The sequence below is a fragment of the Heterodontus francisci genome, chromosome 4, assembly GCF_036365525.1.
Source record: "Heterodontus francisci isolate sHetFra1 chromosome 4, sHetFra1.hap1, whole genome shotgun sequence".
Taxonomy (NCBI): Eukaryota; Metazoa; Chordata; class Chondrichthyes; order Heterodontiformes; family Heterodontidae; genus Heterodontus; species Heterodontus francisci.
This window is the reverse complement of record NC_090374.1, coordinates 73800839-73826102: the sequence shown is the minus strand read 5'-3', so window position 1 is coordinate 73826102 and position 25264 is coordinate 73800839. Positions and strand designations below refer to the sequence as shown.

At 42.5% G+C, this 25264-nt stretch overlaps 1 protein-coding gene across 10 annotated transcripts in view; it reads left to right on the top strand.

The window, feature by feature from the left end:
- kiaa0825 (KIAA0825 ortholog) overlaps positions 1-25264 on the top strand; it is a 743480-nt gene that overhangs the window by 331242 nt on the left and 386974 nt on the right. For 9 of the 10 annotated variants that reach the window (XM_068029705.1, XM_068029704.1, XM_068029699.1 and 6 more), the window contains 3 exons: positions 5656-5841; positions 9762-9980; positions 13374-13776. In XM_068029705.1, coding sequence (XP_067885806.1) covers positions 5656-5841; positions 9762-9980; positions 13374-13776 — 808 coding nt within the window. Of the gene's footprint in view, positions 1-5655; positions 5842-9761; positions 9981-13373; positions 13777-25177; positions 25255-25264 lie in introns of those variants that run through there. The other variant, XM_068029706.1, reaches the window with a different exon arrangement.

The following is a 25264-nucleotide window of genomic DNA, read 5'->3' as shown; positions in this document are numbered from 1 at the left end:
CTTGCTTATAACCTGTGACTTTTCTAATATTTGTCAGTTCCGAAGAAGGGTCACTGACCTGAAACGTTAACTCTGCTTCTCTTTCCACAGATGCTGCCAGACCTGCTGAGTGGTTCCAGCATTTCTTGTTTTTATTTCAGATTTCCAGCGTCCGCAGTATTTTGCTTTTATTTGTATCCACCTTGCTGCATTTCCCTGGATTCCATGGGATTTTATTTTTTTAACCAGTCTGCCATGTGGGACCTTGTCAAAAGCCTTGCTAAAATCCATGTAGACCACATCAACTGCACTACCCTCATCTATTTTCCTTGTTACTTCTTCAAAAAAATCCGACCAAGTTGACCAGACAAGATCTTCCCTTAACAAATTGACGCTGACTATCCTTAATTAATCTGTGCCTTTCTAAGTGACAGTTTATCCTGTCTCTTAGAATAGATTCCAATAGTTTGCCCACTGCTGAGGTTAGACTGACTAGCCTGTAATTATTCGGTCTATCCCTCGCTCCCTTTTTAAACAGAGGTACAATGTTAGCAGTGCTCCAATCCTCTAGCACCACACCTGTATCCAGTGAGGACTGCAAAATGAGGTCAGAGATAATTGTAGTTAATACAATTTTGCTTTGTACCATCTTTACTCATATAACTCAAACAAAGTTAGATTTGCAACAAAGCATCCGCAATAACATTATTTTTACCCGTACTGTAGACACTCTTAAAGTGATAGGGCTGCAACAGTAAACTCCATTGGAATATTCTGGCATCTGGAGTCTTAAATTTTCCACAAAGGTTGGCCAAATCAGCCCATTGCAATCTTCCAAACAGAGCCCCCCAGTTGTTTCAAGTGTTCTTTCCAAGTATCTCTACAGACCAGCACATCACCAAGATAAACTACACTCATGCAGACCCCACCTGCCAAGAATGAGGCATATTAATTTTGTCATTTGAACATTGATTTTGAACTGTTGCTGGAGTGAAGAAAGGACTTGTTTTTAAAAAAAATCATCATTCACTGGGCTGAAAAAACATTTGCATAATAATAGACAGTGCTTGTGGAGACAAAGGGCTCTTTCCTTATCCACGTATCCTAAAATGGATTTTGATCACCAGGTATTGTGTGTAAGAAGAGACATTCCAGGATCGGCTAAGACAAGAGAATCCATAAACACAGACATTCTCGAACCAGCTAGTCACATGACTTACCTGCTGAGCAACCTGGGTTCTTTTCAATTGTACAAGCAGTTTGAACTCTGAGAGACTGTTTTGCTCCTGGACTGAGAAGACCTCTCCTGTCTGCTCCCATCTCTTTCTCATGGAATTCTAAATCCACTGAAGACGTGAACCTCAAGAGAGAAAAGTCTCCTACATCGAACGAGAAGAATACTGGGCCCAAACGAAATGCAAGGCCCACCTACAATCAAGGACTCTACAATGAGCTCTAAAAACAGTAGCCAAAACCATCTTCAGATATTACCTCAAACTTTTCCACTTTATTTCTTCTGCTCTTTTCTGTCTCTATCTGCATGTGTGTTTATTGCGTATGCATGCTAGCGTGGGCGCATCGCATATCCGTAGGCATTAACCAAATTAGAGTTTAAGTTTAATAAATTTAATAAACTTTTCTTCTTTAAACTAAGAAAACCTGTTTGGCTGATTTCTTTGTCTTACAATTGGAAATCGGTGAACAAGGATTCACCAAGGGGGAGCTAAAAACATGGTGTGTTTAAAATTAAACCCTGTTAGGGTAAGGCCAGGTCAAGGCTGAGAGGGAAACCCTAGACCCCTTTCTCACCTGGTCGTAACATTATACAGTTAGAAACACTGGCTACCACTTGATTCATTAGTCTCTGAATGGTTTCTGGAGTACCCCCTAACCTGCATGGTATCACTTGGCACTGGAAAAACCCGTCCAGTGTGACAAAAAACAATATTTCTTTAGCTCGGGGTGTTAAAGGAATTTGCCGATATCCCTTTAATAAATCTATCTTTGCAAGAGCCATGGCACTGCCCACTCTGTCAATACAGTCTTCCAAGCGAGGAATTGGGTAGCAGTCTGCCTTTGTTACTGCATTAACTTTTCTGTAGTCTATGCAAAGTCTAGTTGAACCATCAGGTTTAGGCACTAATACTATTGGTGAACTCCAGCTGCTTTGACTAGGTTCAGTTAGGTGGTTTTCCAGCATGTATTGGATTTCTGTTTTTACTTGGGCCTGTTTGTCTGGACTTAAGTGGTAACGATGCTGCTTTATAGGAATGGATTCCCCTACATCCACATCGTGTATGGCTAAGGATGTACATCCTGCCTTATCCCTACAGACTCTCTTAAATGTCGTGAGTGGCCTTGTTAGGTCTTCTCATTGTTCTGCATCTAAATATGAAAGCATAGTATCCAATCTTCCTAACAATTCAGTATTAGCTAACCACGTGACATACCTGTGCTTGCTTATGCTCCTCCCGGCCATAATATTGTTTTAACATATTGATATGACACAGATGATTCTTTTTCCAGCAATCTGGGGAGTCAATCAAATAATTCACCTTACCAATTCTTCTGACCACTTTATACAGACCACTAAACCGTGCTTTTAATGGTTCATCCTGTAAAGGTAGTAATACTAACACTTCATCTCCTGGTTGAAATGTTCAGGTTTTAGCATGCTTGTCTGCCCATTTTATCATAGTTGTTTGGGATGCTTTAAGGTGTTCCTGAGACACGTTGCAAGCTCTTGTGAGCTGTTTCTGGAACACGGAGACATATTCAAGGTACAGAAGATTCATCCCTCTGTTCTAAAAATCTTTCTTTAATTAGTTTTAGAGGACCTCATCTCATGTCCATAAACTAATTCAAAAGAACTAAAACCTGTAGACTCATTAGCTGAATCTCTACTGGCAAACAAAAGAAAGTCTAGCCCTTTATCCCAATCATGGGAATATTCATGACAGTATGCCCTGATCGTTGTTTTGAGGGTCTGATGATCCCTTTCTAAAGCTCCCTGTGTCTGTGGATGGTACGCTGAAGACTTTAATAGTGTCTTGAAATATTTTAGACATAAAATTGGAACCTTCATCAGACTGAATTTCAATTGGTCATCCATATCTAGTGAAGAATTGGGTTAACTGCTCTACCGCTACCTTAATTGTTCCTAAGGGAATGGCCTCTGGGAATCGAGTAGCCATATCCATGGTCGTGAGTATAATTGGTGTCCCACTTTTGTTTTCGGTAAGGGTCCTATACAGTCTACCTCCACCCTACTAAATGGTTCCCCAATAACTGGTACGGGAAGTAGAGGTGCTGGTTTTGTGGCTGGTTGCGGTTTTCCAACAATCTGGCATATACGGCATGTTTTACAAAACTGCATTACGTCCTTGGAAAGACCTGGACAGTAATAATGTTGATATCTACGTGATTTGGTCTTCTGGATCCACACATGTCCTGCTATAGGAATTTCATGCGTTAACCTTAATAGTTCTAGCGATACTTAGGCAATACCACTATCTGTTGAGCAACCATCCATTCTTCGTACGCAGGTCCGCAGGTGCGGGAGGAGGTCTCATCAATATATACCAATAAGATTTTTTAACAGTTCGAAATGAAACCAACTTTTACAGAAACAACTCCTTTGACAACCATAAATCCTGACTTGGCATTTCCTTGTGAATAGCTCTTCAGGTCAAACACATCCCCCTGCTGGGTTCTTCACTCAGTTACACACATTCTGTTGTACTTCCCTCCCATTCATAATCTATGTATTCATAATCTTTGTATTTTCTGTGGATGTACTGCTGCAATTAGGGTCTCTTCATCAATGCAAAAACAACAACTTGTGTTTATACAGCGCCTTTAATGTAGTAAAATGTCCCAAGCCAATTTGCAGCAGCGTAATCAAACAAAATTAGACACCAAGCCACTTAAGGAGATATTAGTGCAGCTTGGTTAAATAGATAGGTTTTAAGGAGCATCTTAAAGTTGGAAAGAGAGGCAGAGAAGTTTGGGGAGGGAATTCCAAAACTTAAGGCCTTGGCAACTGAAGGCATGGCTGCCAATGGTGGAATGATTAAAATCAGGGATGCTCAAGAGTTCAGAATTGGAGGAGCACAGATATCTTGGAGGGTTGTTGGGCTGGGTGAGAGCACAGAGGTAGGAAGGGACGAGGCCATGGAAGGATTTGTAAACAAGCATGAGAATTTTAAAATTGAGGTGTTGCTTAACTGGGAGCCAATGTAGGTAGGCGAGGTCAGCACATGGGTGATGAGTGAATGCAACTTGGTGCAAGTTAGGACATGGGCAACAGAGTTTTGGATGACTTCAAGTTTACAGAGAGTAGAATGTGGGAGGCTGGCCAAGAGTGTGTTGGAATAGTAAAGTTTATTCGTAACAAAGGCATGGAAGAGGACTTCAGCAGCAGATGAGTTGAGACAGGCGATGTTACAGGGATGGAAAAAGGCGGTCTTACTCATGGTGTGGATATGTGGTCAGAAGCTCATCTTGCAGGCAAATGTGACAGTACTGGATGTGCAGAAATTGCCACCAACTAAATATCGGGAAGACTGAAGCCATTGCCTTCAGTCTCTGCAATATTTAGTTGGTGACAATTTCTGAAGCCGTTGCCTTCAGTCTGCACCACGCACTCCATTTCCTAGCCACCGACCTAATCCCTGTCCCCACCAACTGCCTGAACTGGACTGTTCGAAACTTCGGTGTCACTCTAGGAACAGGGGAGGGGTTAAGAGACATGGAGGTAAAGTAGAGCTGGGTGTCATCAGTGTACATGTGGAAACTGACACTTTTTTTTGGATGGAGTTGCTGAAGGGCAGCACGTAGATGAGAAGTGGGAGGGGGCCGAGGAGAGGTGTTTGGGGGACAGCAGTGTAACAGTGCAGGAATGGGAAGAGAAGCCAATGTAGGTGATTCTCCAGCTACAACTGGAAAGATCAAAATGGAACCAGGTGAATGCAGTTGGATATTGGTACAGAGGGGATGGAAGAGGATGGTGTGGTCAAATGAAAGCTGCAGACAGGTCAAGAAAGACAAGGATTATCTTCATCACAGTCACATAGGATATCATTTGTGACTTTGATAAGAGTTGGCTTGGCATTGTGACTGGGGCAGAATCCTGATTGGAGGGATTCAAACATGGAGTTCTCTGAAAGATGATCACAAATTTGAGATTTGACAGCATATTCAAGGACTTTGGAGAAGAAAGGGAAGTTGAAGATGTGGCAGTAGTTTGCAAGGACAGTGGGGTCAAAGGTAGGTTTTTTGAGGAAAGGGGTGATAATGGCCGATTTGAAAAAGAGGGGCACTGTACCTGAAGAGAAAGAACCGTTAACACCATCAGCTAACCTTGGAGCCAGGAAGGTAAGTTAGGTGGTCAGCAATTTAGTGGGATTAGGCTCATGGGAGCAGGAGGTAGGCCTCATTTACAAGATGAGCTCGGAGATGGCATGAGAGGGAAACTAGGGAAAGATGTGAGTTCAGGGTTAGGGCAGGGGGAAGCTTGGAGGAAGTTTGGGCCTATGGGCTAGGGGACATTGAGAAAATTCCCTTTAGTATGAGTCTAACAAAAATTGCCTACATCAGCTCTTAATCTTGTTAGCTGATTGCATTTTAAAGTGTAAATGTTCATTCTGAAAACATATTGCTTATTTTGTTTTCTAGCTGCTGATCAAGTTAACTTTGATGATCTACAGGCAAAGGAAAAAATCAATGATAAACCGTCCAAATTGATAGAAGCAATCATGATGGTGATGATACACTGCAAATTATTGCCCAGATGTCTCAGTGTTTTTCTCGAAGATTATATGGACAAATACCAGATGTGGAATCAGTTGTATTATTTATCAGGTGTGATGTACCAACATTATAATGTATTTGCTTTTATGCATGTTAATGCTGAAAAATGAACCGTAATTTGATTAAGGAACAGAACATATCCACTGACAAAATGTTGCTGGTTGATTTTCATGAACAAGTAGGAAGCAGAGCAGCAATAGCATTTTCCAGTCCTCAATTCTGGGGATTAATACCAGAATTATTATTTTTTTAACTGAAGACTAAACACCAGAGATAGGTAGTTTTTGACTAATTCCAATATTGAGTGAATGCTTTTAAATGCTGGAATTTTAAAACATAATGAATATGGAGACCAACATTGAAAATTCATTTTTGACTTTTAAGGTGTATGAATATTTGCATGCATAAGCATTTGACAATAATATAAACAAGTTCAATATAAAAATGTTCCCTCACTTTTTTCTTTAGCACATTAGCAGTGCATAGATGACATTTGGGTGGAACTCATTTGCACCTCTTGTACACCTTCAAAATGCTTCCCAATTTCCTTTGTGCTTCCTGAGCCTTTCCACATTCCGTCTGCTAGGTCCTCAATTCTGGCACTTACATTGGGATATTGGCCTTGCTGTTTTTCAGCTCCCTAACTACTTGGCAGTAAAAGAAAATTACATTTCAGCATGGAATGTTTATTTCAAAATAAGCCCTGTTTGATTTCAAACAATATTTGCATTTCTGTGCATTTTCTCTTTCTTTCCAAATTTTCTTTCCTCTTCTCCCGTCGTCTCCTGAAGGAAGTGACTAGAAGCCTACTGACATCACTGCCAAGTGGACTGTATTCTTGTCAGCCAAGACAGCAAATATTAGGAAGCTGTTTGACCAGAGTGGGCATCACAGCCAAGCTTAATTCTGACCTGATAAGCACAAAAGTGCAGTTTCTGGGGAAGTTCACTAGCTGACTTTACCCCTCTCTAACTCAAGCATGTTGAGGCCAATTGTAGGGTATCTGTGAGGATTACTCATACAGCATTAAAATGAAGTTACCAATTACAGATCTGTTATAGACCTTTCATGCAGGCCCCCACCTGCCAAGAATGAGGAATATTAATTTTGTCATATGAACATTGATTTTAAACTGATACTGGAGTGAAGAAAGGACTTGTTACAAAAATCACTAGACACTTGGCTGGAAAACCATTTTTGCATACTAACAGACAGTGCTTGGAGGGACAAAGGGCCTATTCCCTGCTCCAATTTAACACACAATGAACTTTGAGCACCAGGTATTATGTGTAAGAAGAGACATTCCAGGGCCGGCTAAGACAAGAGAATCCACAAACAGATGTGGTCAAACCAGCTAGTCACATGACTAACCTGCTTGACAACCTGGGTTTTTCTGAATTGTACAAAGAGTTTGAACTAAGAAAGACTGTTTGCTCCTGGAATAAGAAGACCTCTCCTGTCTGCTCCCATCTCTTTCTCACAAACCTGTAGACCTACTGAGGACATATGAACTTCAAGAGAGAAAAGTCTCCTACATCGAACAAGGTTTAAGAAGAATACTGGGCCCCAAAGAAAAGCAAGACCTACCTACAATCAAGGGCTTTACAGCAAGCATGAAGAACAGTAACCAAAACCATCTTCAGATATTGCCTCAAACTTTTCACCTTATTTTTTCTTCTGCTCTTTTCTGTCTCTATCTGCATATGTGTATTGCGTATGCATGCTAGATTGGGCGCATCGCGTATCCATTGGTGTTAACTGAATTAGAGTTTAAGTTTAATAAAGTTCAACCTTTTTTCTTTAAACCTAAGAAAACCTGTTTGGCTAGTTTCTTTGCCTTCTAATTGGAAGTTAGTGACCAAGGATTCACTAAGGGGGAGCTAAAAAAACGGTGTGTTTAAAATTAAACCATGTTACAATAAGACCTGGTGAAGGCGGAGAGGGAACCCTAGACCCCTTTCTCACCTGGTCGTAACAGAAATCAGCCTGGTCTTACCATAACAACTTATAGGGCTGGATTTTCCCACATGCTTCGGGACCCCAACATCAGGACCAAATGGGGTCCAGAGCCCACACTTACTAGCAGCGAGACTGGCTCAGCAATCTTCTGGGAGGTGGCCTCCTAATTGGCCACCTCTGCACTCGCCATCCTATTAAGGACTGTGGGTGGGCTTCCAAAGCTGCTGGCTCAATCAGAGGGCTGGCAGCTCTCGAGACTTGGCAATCCCACTGGGAGAGGTGGGCACTGCTGAGGCAGGTCGGGGACTGTGTGGGTGCCTCAACATGGAGGAGCCCTCGGAGGCATACATTTACATTAATTCTGTGGGGTGAAGCTGGTAGGCGAGACCCCTCCGGGTGGATCGTTTGGGCCATTCCTGCTTGCAGCCCTGTCATTGGAGCATGGAGCCTTTGGCTCTGATAGCCCCCTGACCTGCTACAGGGAGCCAACCTCCATGAAGCTGGCAGCCTCCGCATGCTGGAAAAATGCCAGTGAGGCAGCAAAATCGCCCCTAATTGGAGCCTCAACAACGTTAATTGGCTGTCTGTTTTCATGGAATGGGCAGCCAATCCGTTTCTCAGCCTGCCCATCCCACGCGGCTCTTCCCTGTTTATCAGGCCCTCCATCTCCATGGAGCCATGACATTTCAGCCCATTCAAACAATTGTTATTTTAATCACAAGAAATTAGCATTCAGGTATAGCAAGTAATTAGAAAGGCAAATGGAATGTTGGCATTTATTGAAAGGGGGATGGATGTAAAAGTAGGGTAGTCTTGCTGCAATTGTACGGGGCATTGGTGAAACTGCACCTGGAGTACTGTGTACAGTTTTGGTCTCCTTACTTAGGGAGGAATATACTTGCATTAGAGGCAGGTTCACTAGGCTGATTACCAGGATGAAGGCACTGTCTTATGAGGAAAGTTTGAGCAGGTTGGGCCTATACGCATTGGAGTTTAGAAGAATAAGAGGTGATCTCATTGAAACATGTGAGATTCTGAGGGGGCGAGACAGGGTAAATGCTGAGAGGATGTTACCCTTCATGGGGGAATCTGAAACTAGGGGGCACAGTTTTTAAAAAAAATCATTTAAGACAGAGATAAGGAGGAATTTCCTCTCTCAGAGGATCATTAATCTTTGGAATTCTCTTCCCCAGAGAGCAGTGAAGGCTGGGTCATTGAATATATTCAAGGCTGTTAGATTTTTGATCTAGAAGGGAGTCAAGGGTTATGGGGGGGCGGTGGGGGTGGGGGGGAGGGCAGGCAGGAAAAAGGAGTTCAGGCCACAATCAGATAATCCATGATTTTATTGAATGGCAAAGCAGGCTTAAGGGGCTGAATGGCCTACTCCTGCTCCTATTTCTTATTATCTTATAATTTTAGTTGCAATTTAACCCCATAAATTGATTTAGACCTCTAGCAATTCTACCAAACATCAAGTACACCTCAGAGCAAACACATTTCTAAGTAGCTGCTTGATACAATACAGTAATATTGCAGTTAATAAAATAATTTAGTGTTTGTGTATTCGTCAGTTCTCTCAATTGCATTTTTTAATGTGTTAATGTCAAAGTACAAACAGGATTCAGAATCAATAGTTTTTAGCAGAGTACACAATTCGGCTCATAATCTGGAAAAACAGAATCTAGCAATTTTTTTGTATAATGCAGTGCTTTACAGATAAGCAGCCCTCTTTTAATTCTGTACAATTGGGTGGGTTTTTAATCAGTTAAAATCTTGCTCAAGGTGACTGTTTATTGTAACCAAACCTGAAATAGTTGCCTGCCTTTGTTAAAATGCTAGTGAGTAATGATAAGGTAACAGGGACCCAATACATTGAAACTTCTGATGAAGTTATATTTATGCGAGCAAAAAAAAAGACTTACTATAACAGGAATCCACTGTGTATGAATATTAAATGCAATTTATCTTAAGTAGCAAGTCTGAAAATTGACTAATATTATCACCACTTACAGCTGCAGATAAATCAGAGGTGCTAAAGTGTCTGAAACTCTACATATCCAAAGCAATCAAGACAATTCTAAAGCAAGTTATCTCCTTGGTTCTCCTGGGGCAAGCAGTCGAGAATCCTGGCACTTATCATAAGCAAATGCTTCCCGAAAGTTTGCTCAATAAAATTCCCAAAGAATGGGATTACATACCAAGGGAATTTAAAAGAAGAGAATCTGGAAAAAGTAGGTACCTTTTGTTGAAGTTAATAAATTGAATGTCTTGTTTTCTGGTAATGAAAATGAATCATATGGCTCCTAGCAACAAATAGATTTTAAAAATCATGCTTTATGTAGAGTTTTAAGAATGGGATAAACAATTTATTGTATTTGATTTGTGGTCTTGGGGAATACTTAGATATGCGCTGCATGAATTAACTTGTTCAAAGCTTATGATTAAACATTGAGTTAAAATGTTTGTAATGCAGTTAATATCAATTTTCATTTTCCTGAATTGAGTTCTTTTTATGACAGCATTTTTAAATTTGTTCATGGGACATGAGTGCCACTGGCAAGGTCATCATTTGTTGCCCATCCCTAATTGCCCATGAACCACTGCAGTCCATGTGTCGTACGTACACCCACAGTGCTGTTCGGAAGTAATTTCCAGGTTTTTGACCCAACGACTGTGAAGGAACAGTGATATAGTTCCAAGTCAGCAACGTTGTGGCTTGGAGGGGAACTTGCGGGTGGTGGAAGACAAATGTAGGTCCCTTACATTCAGAAATGGGGGAAATTAAAATGGGGAACAAAGAAATGGCTGAACAATTCAACACATACTTTGGTTCTGTCTTCACAAAGGAGGACACAAATAATCTCCCAGAAATGTTAGGGAACCAAGGGTCTAATGAGAGGGAGGAAGTGAAGGAAATCAGTATTAGTTTAAAAAATAGTGCTAGGGATGGGGTTAAAGGCTGACAAATTCCCAGGGCCTGATAATCTGCATCCCAGAGTACTAAAGGAAGTGGCCCTGGAAATAGTGGATGCATTGGTAGTCATCTTCCAAAATTCTATAGACTCTGGAACAGTTACAACAGATTGGAGGGTGGCAAATGTAACACCACTATTTAAAAAAGGAGGGAGAGAAAAAACAGGGAATTGCAGACCAGTTAGCCTTACATCAGTAGTGGGGAAAATGCTAGAGTTTATTATAAAGGATGTGATAGCAAAACTCCTGGAAAGCATAAACGGGATTGGACAAAGTCAGCATGGGTTTACAAAAGGGAAATCATGCTTAACAAATCTACTGGAGTTTTTTGAGGATGTAGCTAGTAGAATAGATAAGGGAGAACCAGTGGATATGGTGTATTTGGATTTTCAGAAGGCTTTTGATAAGGTCCCACATAAGAGGTTAGTGTGCAAAATTAAAGCACATGGGATTGGGTGTAATATACTGGCATGGATTGAGAACTGGTTGACAGACAGGAAACAGAAAGTAGGAATAAATAGGTCTCTTTCCAGGTGGGTACCACAGGGACCAATGCTTGCGCCCCAGCTATTCACAATATATATTAATGATTTGGGTGAGGGAACTAAATGTAACATTTCCAAGTTTGCAGACGGCATAAATCTGGGGGGGAATGTGAGCTATGAGGAGGGTGCACAGAGGCTCCAATGTGATTTGGACAAGTTGGGCAAATACATGGCAGATGCAGTTTAACGTGGATAAATGTGAGGTTATCCACTTTGGTTGTAAAAACAGAAAGGCAGATTATTATCTGAATGGTGATAGATTGGGAAAGGAGGAGGTGCAATGAGACCTGGGTGTCCTTGTACACCAGTCGCTGAAAGCAAGCAGTCAGGTGCAGCTAGCAGTTAGGAAGGCAAATGGTATGTTGGCCTTCATTGCAAGAGGATTTGAGTACAGGAGCAAGGATGTCTTACTTAGAGCCTTGGTGAGACCACATCTGGAGTATTGTGTGCAGTTTTGGTCTCCTTATCTGAGGACTGATATTCATGCTATGGAGGGAGTGCAGCGAAGGTTCACCAGACTGATTCCTGGGATGGCAGGATTGACGTATAAGGAGAGATTGGGTCGACTAGGCCTATATTCACTAGAGTTTAGAAGAATGAGAGGGGATCTCATAGAAACCTCTAAAATTAACAGGACTAGACAGGCTAGATGCAGGGAGGATGTTCCCGATGGCTGGGGAGTCCAGAACCAGGAGGTCACAGTCTCAGCCTACGGGGTATGCCATTTAGCACTGAGATGAGGAGAAATTTCTTCACTCAGAGGGTGGTGAACCTGTGGAATTCTCTACCGCAAAAGACAGTGGAGGCCAAGTCATTAAATATATTCAAGAAGGAGATAGATATATTTCTTAATGCCAAAGGAATCAAGGTATATATGGAGAATGCGGGACAAGGGCACTGAATTAGATCATTAGCCATGATCTTTTTTGAATAGCGGAGCAGACCCGAAGGGCCGAATGGCCTACCCCTGCTCCTATTATCTAAATTTCTATTTTTGTATGCTGTTCCTATGTGTCTGCTGCCCTTGTCCTTCTAGGTGGTTGGGGTCATGCGTTTGGGAGGTGCTGTCAATGGAGGCTTGGTGAGTTGTTGCAGTGTTTCTTGTAGATGGTTCACACTGCAACCACTACCCAAAAGACTGCTTATATTCTGGAAAAATAGCATAGGTCAGATACAAATGGCATGAACATTGAAGGTTGGGTACTAACATATACAGAAAGATTTTCAATTCAGAACTTATGTCAGGGCAATTTTGATACAATATTCAGTTATTTTGGTCTCACTTATCAATCAACAACCACAACAGGAATAATGGACTTGACTTTAGCTCCCCGTGCAAGATGGAAACCAGGCTGTCGGGTAGTTAAAATGGAGTGGACGACTTACACACCCCTTTCCCGTCCCAATCCGATCATATTTTAAACTGTAGGTGGCAAGGACTGCCCCATGCCAGTGGGGTCCTCATTAAATTTATAGATTAGCTCAAATGGCATCATCTGGGCCTGATGTGCTATTTTAACTGGAGGCCTGAACAGGGGAATAATGACAGTTTCCCTGGTAGGTTAATCCTGCCAGAAGAGACCCAGGCAGTTAGGTTTTTGAAAAAGAATTTTAGGTTTCTTTGTGGGTCACACAGAAAAGCTTGGGCCTCTCTTGCACTTGAGCTCCCCCCACACACCTCCCCCCACCCCGATCAAGATTGCCTTCAGGCCTTCCCTCAACACTTACCTGACTGCTAGGCCACCATTGTGGGTGCTTGCAGTGGCCTCCTGCCACCTGAATCTTCACTTTTGTCCCCTCCCTTCCTCCCTCCCTTTCCAATCCCTGCCCGGGCAGGGATTTCTTCAGGGTTCAGGCAGGAGTCAGGGCTTGGATATAGAAATGAGGTCCTGGAGTTAAAATCTCTCTGGGCCTTGACATGTCAGCTTATTGCTTGCCCAGGCCCCTCACACAGAACAGTCCCACTCCATATACAGAAAATTACACTGATAAAAGTTTATAAATAAATTGAAAATATTAATTTGCTGTAGGTATGTAGATGCATAGTCCTGCAAGAGATGTTAAGAATAATAATGCTAATTATGATCACCAATATTTTCCTTTCAGATTTGACAAAACTTATAACTCAAGCTGTTTCAATTGTAATTGGTAACCTGCCCGCAGCAATTGCATCATTGCCATCAACAATTAAACACCTCTTCAACTTAGCAGAAAAAAAAGTTCATAACAACATTCCTGAGCTCAGAAAATCATGCATTCTTTGTTATGTTATGATTATTTGCCAAATGCTAGAAGATGGAAATGCCGTTGAGTTTTTGACAAGTGTTACAATAGATAGATGGAGTAAAGATAAACTGAGTTTGTTGAGTGAATGCCTCCAGAGCATTATGGGACAGCAAAAGGAAAGTCCCAAACCAATCATACAGAAGGTCATCAATTGTCTGGAAAAACAGAGACCTAAATGGATTGACGCCCAACTACAAAAAGCAAGAGAATTGTGCACAGAAAAGTAAGTGACAATTGTAATATTCTGCATTTAAATATTATTCAAAATTATACACATGTGAATAGCTTGTCGGTACAATTCAGTATATTAAAATTTTGATCTAGTTTAAGCTACAGATTGCAGACTTGTGTCTGTTACAAGTCAATATAATTCCAAAATATACCTGGACTGAGGGGAAGTTATTTCAGTAGATCCAAATTTAGTAGTCATGATTTAAGCCATGTTTGTTTCAAGTATAATCTCAAACCATTCTTTGTCCTTCTTTAGTAACTGGTAAATACATTTAATCCACATTTAGGTGGACATTTAGTTATCATTGTTTCAAAATATAGAAGATGAAGTGCCATCTTACATTTTTTTTAAAGTTTAGAAATACCAACTGTTAAAGATGTTCTGTCTTAATGAGGGAAAAAAATCTTTCCTCGAACAACTTTATGGGGTCCTGTTGTTAATGTCATTATGTTCTGGGCTTCAAAATAATCTAAAAAACAATTTTGACCGGCACTGTATTATTCAAAGAAGTGAGTTCTAAGAAGGACATTAAAGGAGGAAAGAAAGATTCCAAGGTGGAGCGATTTAGTCATAGAGTCATAGAGAGATACAGCACTGAAACAGGCCCTTCGGCCCACCGAGTCTGTGCCGACCAACAACCACCCATTTATACTAATCTTACATTAACCCCATATTCCCTACCACATCCCCACCATTCTCCTACCACCTACCTACACTAGGGACAATTTACAATGGCCAATTTACCTATCAACCTGCAAGTCTTTGGCTGTGAGAGGAAACTGGAGCACCCAGTGGAAACCCACTCAGTCACAGGGAGAACTTGCAAACGCCGCACGGGCAGTACCCAGGTCGCTGGAGCTGTGAAGCTGCGGTGCTAACCACTGTGCCACCCTACTGCACCACTGATTTAGGGAGGGAATTCTAGAGTTTGGGGCCTGGATGTCTAAAGGTATGACTGTCAATGGATGGGAGATTTTAAAAAGGGACTTGCGTAAAAGGTGAGAGTCAGAAAACAGAGTTTGAGGGCAGGGGGTTTGTAAGACTGGAGGAGAATACAAAGTTAGGGATAGTGAGGCTATGAAGGAATAAAAACACAAGGATGAGAATTATAAATTATAGGCATTGGAGGCCCTGGAGACAATGCACTTCAATAAGAGCAGGGTGTAGCCGGGCATGGTGCAGTATAGGATACAAGTATTACCTTTTGGATGAGTTAAAGTTTACGGAAGGGGAAGAAGTATTGGAATAAAATCTGGAAGTGACAAAGACATGGATGAGGGTTTGAAGTGGTAGATGGGCTGAGGCAGGAGCAGAATTGGGTGATATTACAGAGATGAAAGTAGGTGGTTTGATTGAGATTATGTGGATTGGAAATTCACTTAGGGCCAAATAGACGTCAGGATTGCAATCAGTCTGTTATAGCCTGAGACAGTGGCTGGGAAGGGAGATATAGGGCTGGATTTTACCGTAGGCGAATGGGACTCCCTCCGCCTCCGAATCGCCTCAGGGGGTCCATAAAATTCACCCTCATCTGTGCTGAGAGTATGGGGTTTGTTGAGAGGGGTAGGGTGAAGATAATAGCTTCAGTATTCCCAATATTTTATTGGAAGAAATTCCATTTCTTTTAAGGTTAGCTATCAGACCACCAGTCTGACAACATAAAGGCAGTGGAGCGGTCAAGACAGGTGGTGACGTGGTGGAGCTAGGTATCAGCAGTGTGCATGTAATAGCTGAGCCTATGTCTGCAGATGATGTCACCAAGAGATAGCACATAGATCAGGAACAGGAGGTGGCAGGACAATCCATGGGAAACTCCAGGGGTAATGGTCTGGGGAGGGGACTGGAGCCATTGTTGAAGATGTTCTGGCCACAATTGGATGCAAAAGAGTGGAATTAAGTGATGACAATCCCACTGAAATGGATAATTGAGGGGAGGCATTGGAGCATGATGGTGTGGTTGATCATGTCAAAGGCTGTAGAGAGTTCGAGGAAGATGAAGAGGGATAATATACCATTTTACAATCACAGAGGATGTCATTTGTGAGTTTGGTTAGGGTTCTTAAGTACTGTGGCAGGAACAGTAATCTGAGAGGTTTAAACAAGAAGTTACAAGAAAGTTGGACACAGAATTGGTAGCTGACAACACGTTTAAGAACTTTGGAGAGGAAAAGGGAAACTGGAGATTGGGTAGTGGCTTGCAAGGACAGAGGGAAATCAAAGGTTTTTTTTTGAAGAGAAGTTCATGATAGCAGTTTTGAAAACCGGGACAGTACTTACGTAGAGTAAACCATTTAAAGCATTGGCTTAGCATGGGAGCCAGGAAAGGAAGTTGTGTGGTCAGCAGTTATTGGGATTGGGGGTCAAGGGGGCAAAGAGTTGGGTCTCAGGAATAAGGTGAGTTGAGAGGGTAATAATTAAAATCATTGCTTCACCCAAGGTAGACAAACTTGAACAAGTTTATGCGTAAAACAGTAAAAAGGTGAGTTGAAGTATGTATTATGATCCAGTATACAAGATTATAGGTTTATTTTGACAAAATGTAGAAAAACCTAGTTTTTCTTCAGTCCAATGTTATTTGGCTTTAAGAAAATCCATTTAAAGCCAGTGCCAGAATAGTAAATATGATAATAGGTATAATAGCAATGTAGATTGCTACAAATCTCATCTATTAATTGTTTTTGCTTAACCTAGTTTCTGTGCTGTACATTATCTGTTATATTGATTGAAAAGAGCTTTTGCCACAGATTGATTTTGCTGATTTTCCCAGATTAATATATCCAAATGCACATCTTTTATCTTTTTATTACTGTTTATGATTATTTGCATTTTTGTTATTAAAAAAAACAGGAGTTTCACAAGATATTGCTTATGGTGATTCTGTTGCAAGGGAGTTTTTGATGTAGGGGGCACAGGGTGGAACTGAAGGAGGGATGTGCATCACCGTTGAAAGAATCTGGTCAGACCTTTTCAAGAGATCTACCAGAGACAGCGATGTAATTAGTTCCTAGAAATTAAATAATATTTTTTCTCACACATTGCAGCTAGAAAACTACACTTATATATCTTTATATACAATACTTATAGAGTCATAGGCCCTGATCGCGCTGGCCCACCTGCACAGAGCAGCTGTCGCTGAGCCCCTGCGATATTTCGCGCGAGGGCTCATTTAAATGGATTGGGCGGAGCGGCCGCCCCCGATAATGTAGAGGGGGTGACCGCTCTGTCCCAGGCAATGGCAGCTGGCGCCACCGATGATGTAGAGGGGGTGACCGCTCCATCCCAGGCTATGGCATCTGGCGCCACTGCGCCCTTTGTAGAATTTTGAATTTCATTGGAATGAAAGTGTGAAATTAAAATTATACATTAAATAAGATCTTCGCTCCCCTCACCCACACCCCCAAGGAATAATCTATTCAGTAATAGCCCATTCCCCCCAAAAAAACTTTTATTCAGATCTCGACCTTGCCACGCCAACCTTAAATAACTTTGACCCTCAACCCCTTGGCATCATCATCACCTGCCCCCACCAATCCAAAGAGTTTTCCCTCCTCCCCCCCCCACCTTCCGACCTGAAAATGTCACTCCTCTCCCCACCAGTTTCACGCCTTGGAACTCCGAACTTCCGAACGGAGTTCCGAAGGCACAGGAGTTCTGGCCAGCCGACGGAATATTGGCGTGGGATGGCCATCACTGCCAGGTAAGTCATTATTCTTAAATTTCATTATCATTTGCACATGAAAGTGAGGGCCCTGCTGCTGGGCAACGGGGGTGGGGGTGCTGCACTGAGGCCTCGCCGCCATTGGTAAAACGCGGCGGGGCCTTCCCGGCGTCGGGGGTCGTGGTGGGCCTCTGCCGGTAGAATTTTCCGGCCCCCCCATCCCCCCCCCCCCCCGCCATGACTCCGCCAGAGGGCTCATAAAATTCAGCCCATAGAATCATTTACGGCATAGAAGGAGGCCATTTGGCCTATCAGGTACATGCCAGTTCTCCGCGGAGCAATCCAGTTAGTCCAACTCCTCCACTCAATCCACGCAGCCCTGCAAGTTTATTTCCTTCAAATGCCCATCCAGTTTCCTTCTGAAATCATTAATTGTCTTCGCTTTCACCACCTTCATGGACAATGAGTTCCAAGTCATTAATGCTCACTGCGTAAAAAAGTTTTTCTTCAAGTTCTTCCTGCATCTCTTTCCCAAGAACCTCAATCTGTGTCCCCTTGTCCTTGTACCATCAATTAATGGAAAAATGTTTCCTTGTCTACCTTATCGAAACCTGCCATAATCTTGTACACCTCTATCAAATCTCCCCTCAATCTCCTTTGCTCCAGGGAAAACAACCCTGGCTTTTCCAACCTAACCTTGTAACTAACATTCCCCCATCCCTGGAACCATTCTGATAAATCTCCTCTGCACCCTCTCAAGGACCCTCACATCTTTCCTAAAGTATGGTGACCAGAACTGGACACAATATCTAATTGGGGCCTAACCAGAGCTTGAAAAAGGTTCAGCACAACATCCCTGCTTTTGTACTCTATGCCTCTATTTATGAAGCCCAAGATCCCATTTGCTTTACTAACCACTCTTTCAATATGTCTTGCCACCTTCAAAGATCGATGCACATGCACCCCAGGTCCCTCTGTTCCTGCAAACTCTTTAGAACTGCGCCATTATGTCTGTATGACCTCACCCTATCCCTTCTTCCAAAATGCATCACCTCACACTTGTCCGTATTAAATTCCATCTGCCACTTGTCTGCCCGTTCTGCCAATCTATGTCCTGTTGCAGGCGGTTTGTATCATCCTCACTGTTTGCCACTCCTCCAAGTTTGTTATCATTGGCAAATTTTGAAATTCTGCTCTGTATTCCAAGATCCAAGTCATTTATAAATAAGAAAGCAGGGGTCCTAGCACTGACCCTTGGAGAACAGCACTGTCTACCATCCTCCAGTCTGAAAAGCAACCATTTACCATAACTCCCTCTTTTCTGCCTTTCAACAACGTTTTTTATCCAGTTGGACACTGACCCTCTTATTCCATGACCCTCAATTTTGTTAACCAGCCTTTTACTTTATCAAACACTTCCTTAAAAACCAAATGGACAACATCCACCGCATTCTCTTCATCAAAAAATTCAATTAGATTAGTCAAGCACAATCTGCCTTTTACACATCCCTGCTGGCTATCCTTAATTAACTCAAACCTCTACAGTGCCTGTTGATTTTTTCCCTGATTATTGTTTCTACATCCTTACCCACTACTGATGTTAAACTGACTGGCTTGTAATTGCCTGGACTGCCCTTACACCCTTTCTTGAATAAGGATGTCACATTTGCCATTCTCCTCTGTCACTTACCCCATATCTAGGGAAGATTGGAAGATTATGCCAAGCCCTTCCGCTATCTCCACCCCTATTTCCTTCAGTAACCTGGGATACAAGCCATCTGCATCTACCCTAAGCATAGCCAACCTTTCAAGTACCTTCCCCCTCTCAATTTTTACCCTATTCATTGCCTCTACTTTCTCCACTTCTACCGATATTTTGTCAGTTTCCACTTCCTCAGGAAACACCGATACAAAGTAATCATTAAGTATTCTAGTCTTGCCCTGTGCCACTAAACATATATTAACTTCTTTGGCTTTAATGTAAATAGATCAATATACACGTAAAATGGAAGAGAAGTTCTTTACTGTCAATTTGTTTGGGGTGATGACTTTTGTCATGAAAGCCAAAAAAAATCTTAGGAAAACTAATAATTGATCTTTCCTTTTTGACGAAATATCTCTCAAATAGTATTTAGAGTTACCAAAATAAATTTGAAATTTAAATTCAAGATATTTATTTAATCCTCCCTCTAAACTGAAGTAATGGTGCAGTCTTCTGTCTACTGATAAGATATTAAGAGACTCAGAAATATATACGAACATACGAATTAGGAGCAGGAGTAGGCCACTCGACCCCTCGAGCCTGCTCCGCCATTCAATAAGTTCTTGGCTGAGCTGAATGTGCCACATTTCCACCTACCCCCGATAACCTTCCACCCCCTTGCTTATCAAGAATCTATCTACCTCTGCCTTAAAAATATTCAAAGACTCTGCTTCCACCGCCTTTTGAGGAAGAGAATTCCAAAGTCATCACCCCAAACAAATTGACAGTAAAGAACTGCTCTTCCATTTTACGTGTATATTGATCTATTTACAACCCTCGGGAGAAAATATTTCTCCTCATCTCTGTCTTAAATGGGCGACCCCTTATTTTTAAACAGTGACCTCGGTTCTCGATTCTCCCACAAGGGGAAACATCCTTTCCACATCCACCCTGTCAAGACCCCTCAGGATCTTATATATTTCAATCAAGTCGCCTCTTACTCTTCTAAATTCCAGAGGATACATGTCTAGCCTGTCCAATCTTTCCTCATAAGACAGCCCAACCATTCCAGGTATTAGTCTAGTAAACCTTCTCTGTACTGACTCCAATGTATTTACATCCTTCCTTAAATAAGGAGACCAATACTGTACACAGTACTCCAGATGTGGTTTCACCAATGCCCTGTATAACTGAAGCATAACCTCCCAACTTCTGTATTCAATTCCCCTCGCGATAAACAATAACATTCTGTTGCTTTCCTAATTACGTGCTGTACCTGCATACTAAGCTTTTACAATTCATGCACTAGGACACCGAGATCCCTCTGCATCTCAGAGCTCTGCAATCTCTCACCATTTAGATAATATGCTTTTTTATTCTTCCTGCCAAAGTGGACACTTTCCCACATTATACTCCATTTGCCAGATCTTTGCCCACTCACTTAACCTATCTATATCCCTTTGTAGCCTCCTTATGTCCTCTTCACAAGTTACTTTCCTACCTATCTTTGTGTCATCAGCAAATTTAGCAACCATACCTTCGGTCCCTTCTAAGTCATTTATATAAATTGTAAAAAGTTGAGGCCCCAGCACAGATCCCTGTGGCACACACCACTCGTTATATCTTGCCAACCAGAAAATGACCCATTTATGCCTACGCTCTGTTTCCTGTTAACTAACCAATCTTCTATCCATGCTAATATGTTGCCCCCTACACCATGGGCTTTTATTTTCTGTCATAACCTTTGATGTGGCACCTTATCAAAAGTCTTCTGGAAATCTATTTACAATACATTCAGCGGTTCCCCTTTATACAGAGCACATGTAACTCCTCCATGTAACAAAGAACTCCAATAAATTGGTTAAACATGTTTCCCTTTCACAAAACCATATTGACTCTGCCTGATTACCTTGAATTTTTCTAAATGCCCTGCTAGAACATCTTTAATAATATCCTCTAACATTTTCCCTAAGACAGATGTTAAGCGAACTGGCCTGTAGTTCCCTGCTTTCTGTCTCCCTTCCTTTTTGAATAAAGGAGTTACATTCCCTATTTTCCAATCTAAAGGATCCTTCCCCAAATCTAGGGAATTTTGGAAAGTTAAAACTAACACATCAACTATCTCACTAGCCACTTCTTTTAACACCCTAGGATGAAGTCCATCAGGACCCAGGAACTTGTCAGCCTGCAGCTCCAACAATTTGTTCAATACCACTTCCCTGGTGATTGTAAATTTTTTGAGTTCCTCCCACCCTTCCATTTCCTGACTTACAACTAATACTGGGATGTTACTTGTATCCTCAATAGTGAAGACCGATGCCTAAAATCTGTTCAATTCATCTGCCATCTCCTTATTGTCCATTATTAATTCCCCAGACTCACTTTTTATAGGACCAACAATCACTTCGTTAACTCTTCTTTTTTTTATAGCTAATGTTCATATAAACATAAAAAAGTGCAGCTGTACCCATTAGGCGTCTATCACAAAATATAAATGTCTGCTCAGGGTCTATCCTCAATCATCATTTTTTTGTTAAACTGTGTCTGTCTCTCTGACAGTACTTGCTAACTGTAGTTGCAGGACTTCAGCTAGTATCTTGTCTGCAGGAATTTGCTTTCAAAGTTACCTCAGAAAATTTGAAGATGTAAATGTTTCATTGAAAAAACACAAATTCTGGTTCCTTCTAAAAAATGATTCATGTGGTTTTGTGCCAATGTGCTTTGTCGAATGATAATTTTCTTTATTCCACTGACTGACTGGAGATCTGAATTTATATATTTTTTAAAAGACCAGCTGAAAGGATGATATTGCTGGCAGTTTAATTTGCCTACTGTAACTCCACTCTGTATCCCATCCCCCTGCCAAATTAGTTTAACCACCCGCCCAAAAGCACTAGCAAACCTCCCAGCAAGGATGTTGGTCATGTTTCGGTTCAGGTGCAATCCGTCCAACTTGTACAGGTGCCACCTTTGCCAGAAACAGACCCAGTGATCCAGGAAACTAAAGCCTTCCCTCCTGCACCATGCATTCATCTGCTCTATTCTCCTATTCCTATACTCACGAGCACATGGCACTGGGAGTAATCCAGAGATTACAACCTTTGAGGTCCTGCTTTTTAATCTGCTACCTAGCTCCCTAAATTCTTGTTGCAGGACCTCATCCCTCTTTCTACCTATGTCGTTGGTACCAATGTATACCACGACCTCTGACTGTTCACCCTCTCCCTTCAGAATGTCCTGCAGCTGCTCCGAGACATCCTTCATCCTAGCACCAGGGAGGCAACATACCATCCTGGAGTCTCGTTTGTGGCCACAGAAACGCCTATCTGTTCCCCTTATGATTGAATCCCCTATCAGTATGGCCCTCCCACTCTTTTTCACCCCTTCCTGAGCAGTAGAGCCATCCGTGGTGCCACAAACTTGGTTGTTGCTGCTTTCCTCTGGGAGGCCACCCCCCAACAGTATCCAAAGTGGAATATCTGTTTGAGAGAGGGATGGCCACAGGGGACCCCTGCACTACCTGCACCTACTACTCCTCACGGTGGTCACCCATCCCTTTCCTGCCTCTGCAGCCATTACCTGCGGTGTGACCACCTCGCTATACGTGCTTTCCATGACGTCCTCAGCATCGCGGATGCTCCTGATGAGTCCATCCACAGCTCCAGCTGCGCAATGCGATCAGCTAGAAGCTGCAGCTGGACACACTTCCTGAACACATGGTTGCCATTTCCCTGATTTCCCACATTGCGCAGGAGGAGTATGCCACGGGGCTGAGCTCTCATGCCATGATTTAGCCTTAGATTAAGCTCCTTAGTTACTCCCTTTAATTTTGAGTACTAATTACAATAGGGACCTTATTCTACTCCAAACACTACCTACTACAATCTAAATTCCCTACCTTTACTTTTACTTCGGCTATTGAAAGTAGTAAAAAAGGGTAGAAATACTCACCTGTTCCTACTTACCAATCAGCTGCCTCCCCTTGCAATGTGTTACTTTCTGAACTGTCTCGCTGTCCCTATGAGAGTGTGTGAGAGTATGCCTCTTTTAAACTGCTGGAACTCCCGCTCGCCAGTGCCTGTCTCCTCGCAGGTCCGCTCAGTATCGGAGGAAAGTATATGCCCATTACTTTGTACAGCGTGCATCTGGAGTGCGACCTTGTTTCTGGGCTGGCAACTGTGGGGATTGTCCCGAGTTTTTGGACGGGGTCGACCTGCTCCTGGGTAATGATCTGGTGTGGGCGAAGGTGGTAGCTTCCACAGTGGTTTTAGAGTGACTGAAAGAGGTCAGGGAGACAGAGCAGTTACAGGAAAAGGTCCCTGGCATTTTTCCTGACTGTGTGGTGACCCAGTCCATGGCCGAACAAGCTCTGTCAGAGGAGGCTGAACTTGCACTGCAGACAGATGACCCTACTGTCTGGTTATCTGAAACCTTCTTTAGGAAGTTCGAGGACCCAGAGGATAGGTTAAACAGGTCTTCCTTGGTCGAGGCTCAGCAAGTTGACCCAGGGTTAAAAAGGTTAGCACAGACTGCTCAAACTGAAGCTGAAGCAGAGGGAGTTCCAGAGTGCTACTATTTAAAGGATGGGGTACGGATGTGGAAGTGGAGACCTCATCACAGCGCTGCAGACGAAGAGTGGACAGTGGTTCACCAGGTAGTGGTGCCACTGAGGTACCATAGGGAAATATTGAGAATAACCCACGAGATTCCAATGGCTGGACATGTCGGTACCAGAAAACCGAAGCCCGCAAAAGACAGCATTTTCACTGGCCATAACTCTACAAGGATGCGGTGGAGTTCTGTATGTCTTGCCACATGTGTGGCCAGGTTGTGGAGAAGCCTCAACCTGCAATAAGACCTGCATACCAGCTTTTGGGGAACCATTTAACAGAGTGCTGGTAGATTGGGTGGGGCCTCTACCAAAAACAAAAGGCAGCTACCAGTATCTTCTCACCATTATGGATGTGGCTACCCGAAGCTACCCCTCTGAGAACTATCTCTGCCAAGGTAGTGGTGGAGGGGCTAACTCAATTCTTCACCCAATATGGGCTGCCTGCTGAGATCCAGTCAGATCAGGGCACAAATTTTATATCCCGCATTTTTCAAAAGGTCGTGGGTAATCTGGGCATAACCCAGCTAAAGTCTTCAGCCTACCACCCACAGTCACAAGGGGCTTTGGAGCGGTACCACCAGACCCTAAAGGCAATGATCAGGCAATGCTGCTATTACTACCTCCACGACTGGGACAAAGGGCTGGGATTTTTTCTGTTTGCTACCAGAAACTTACCTAATGAGTCCACTGGCTTTCGTCCCTTTGAATTAGGGTTGAGTTCACTGATATAGAGAAACTGGAAAAGGAACATATTATAGAAATGCACAAGGATATCCCATAACCCAAACCCATGTATGCTGGAGCACAAGCTGATTGAGCCCAGTCAAAGCAGTTGGAGTTCCCCAATTGTGCTTGTGCACAATCCCAAATAAAAAAAATTAAACCAGAGTGTGGGTATGACAGTGAGACTGATGAGTGTGTGTGTATAGTTTCTTTTTAATTTGTGACCCCATAATGAAATGTTCCTGTTGTCACATTTCACTCAGGTGGTGGGGAGGTGTTACGCTAATGTGCTTTGTTGAATGGTAATTTTCTTTAATCCACTGACTGGAGATCTGAATTTATATATTTTTTTAATATACATTTTTAAAAGACAAGATAAAAGGATGATATTGCTGGCAGCTTAAGTTGGCTACCTAATTTGCAACACTGTATCCTACAGCCCCGACAAACAAATTTCTCTGCAGCACCTGTGGAAGAGCCTGTCACTCGAGTATTGGCCTTTATAGCCACTCCAGGCGCTGCTTCACAAACCACTGACCACCTCCAGGCGCGTATCCATTGTCCCTCGAGATAAGGAGGCCAAAGAAAGATCCTACACTGCGATGCTGTGAGGAGGGAGACAAAATGTCTGCTAATTCCCCAGCAAGAACCAAGACCCCAGGAAATTTAAGGGAATTGTTTGTTCTCTTTCTTTTAGCAAGAAGAAGGAATACTGCAAGCTGCTATGTTTGAATTACTGAGTGACTGTCATGTGACAAGCCCCTCCCCATCTGTGGTTTTAAGC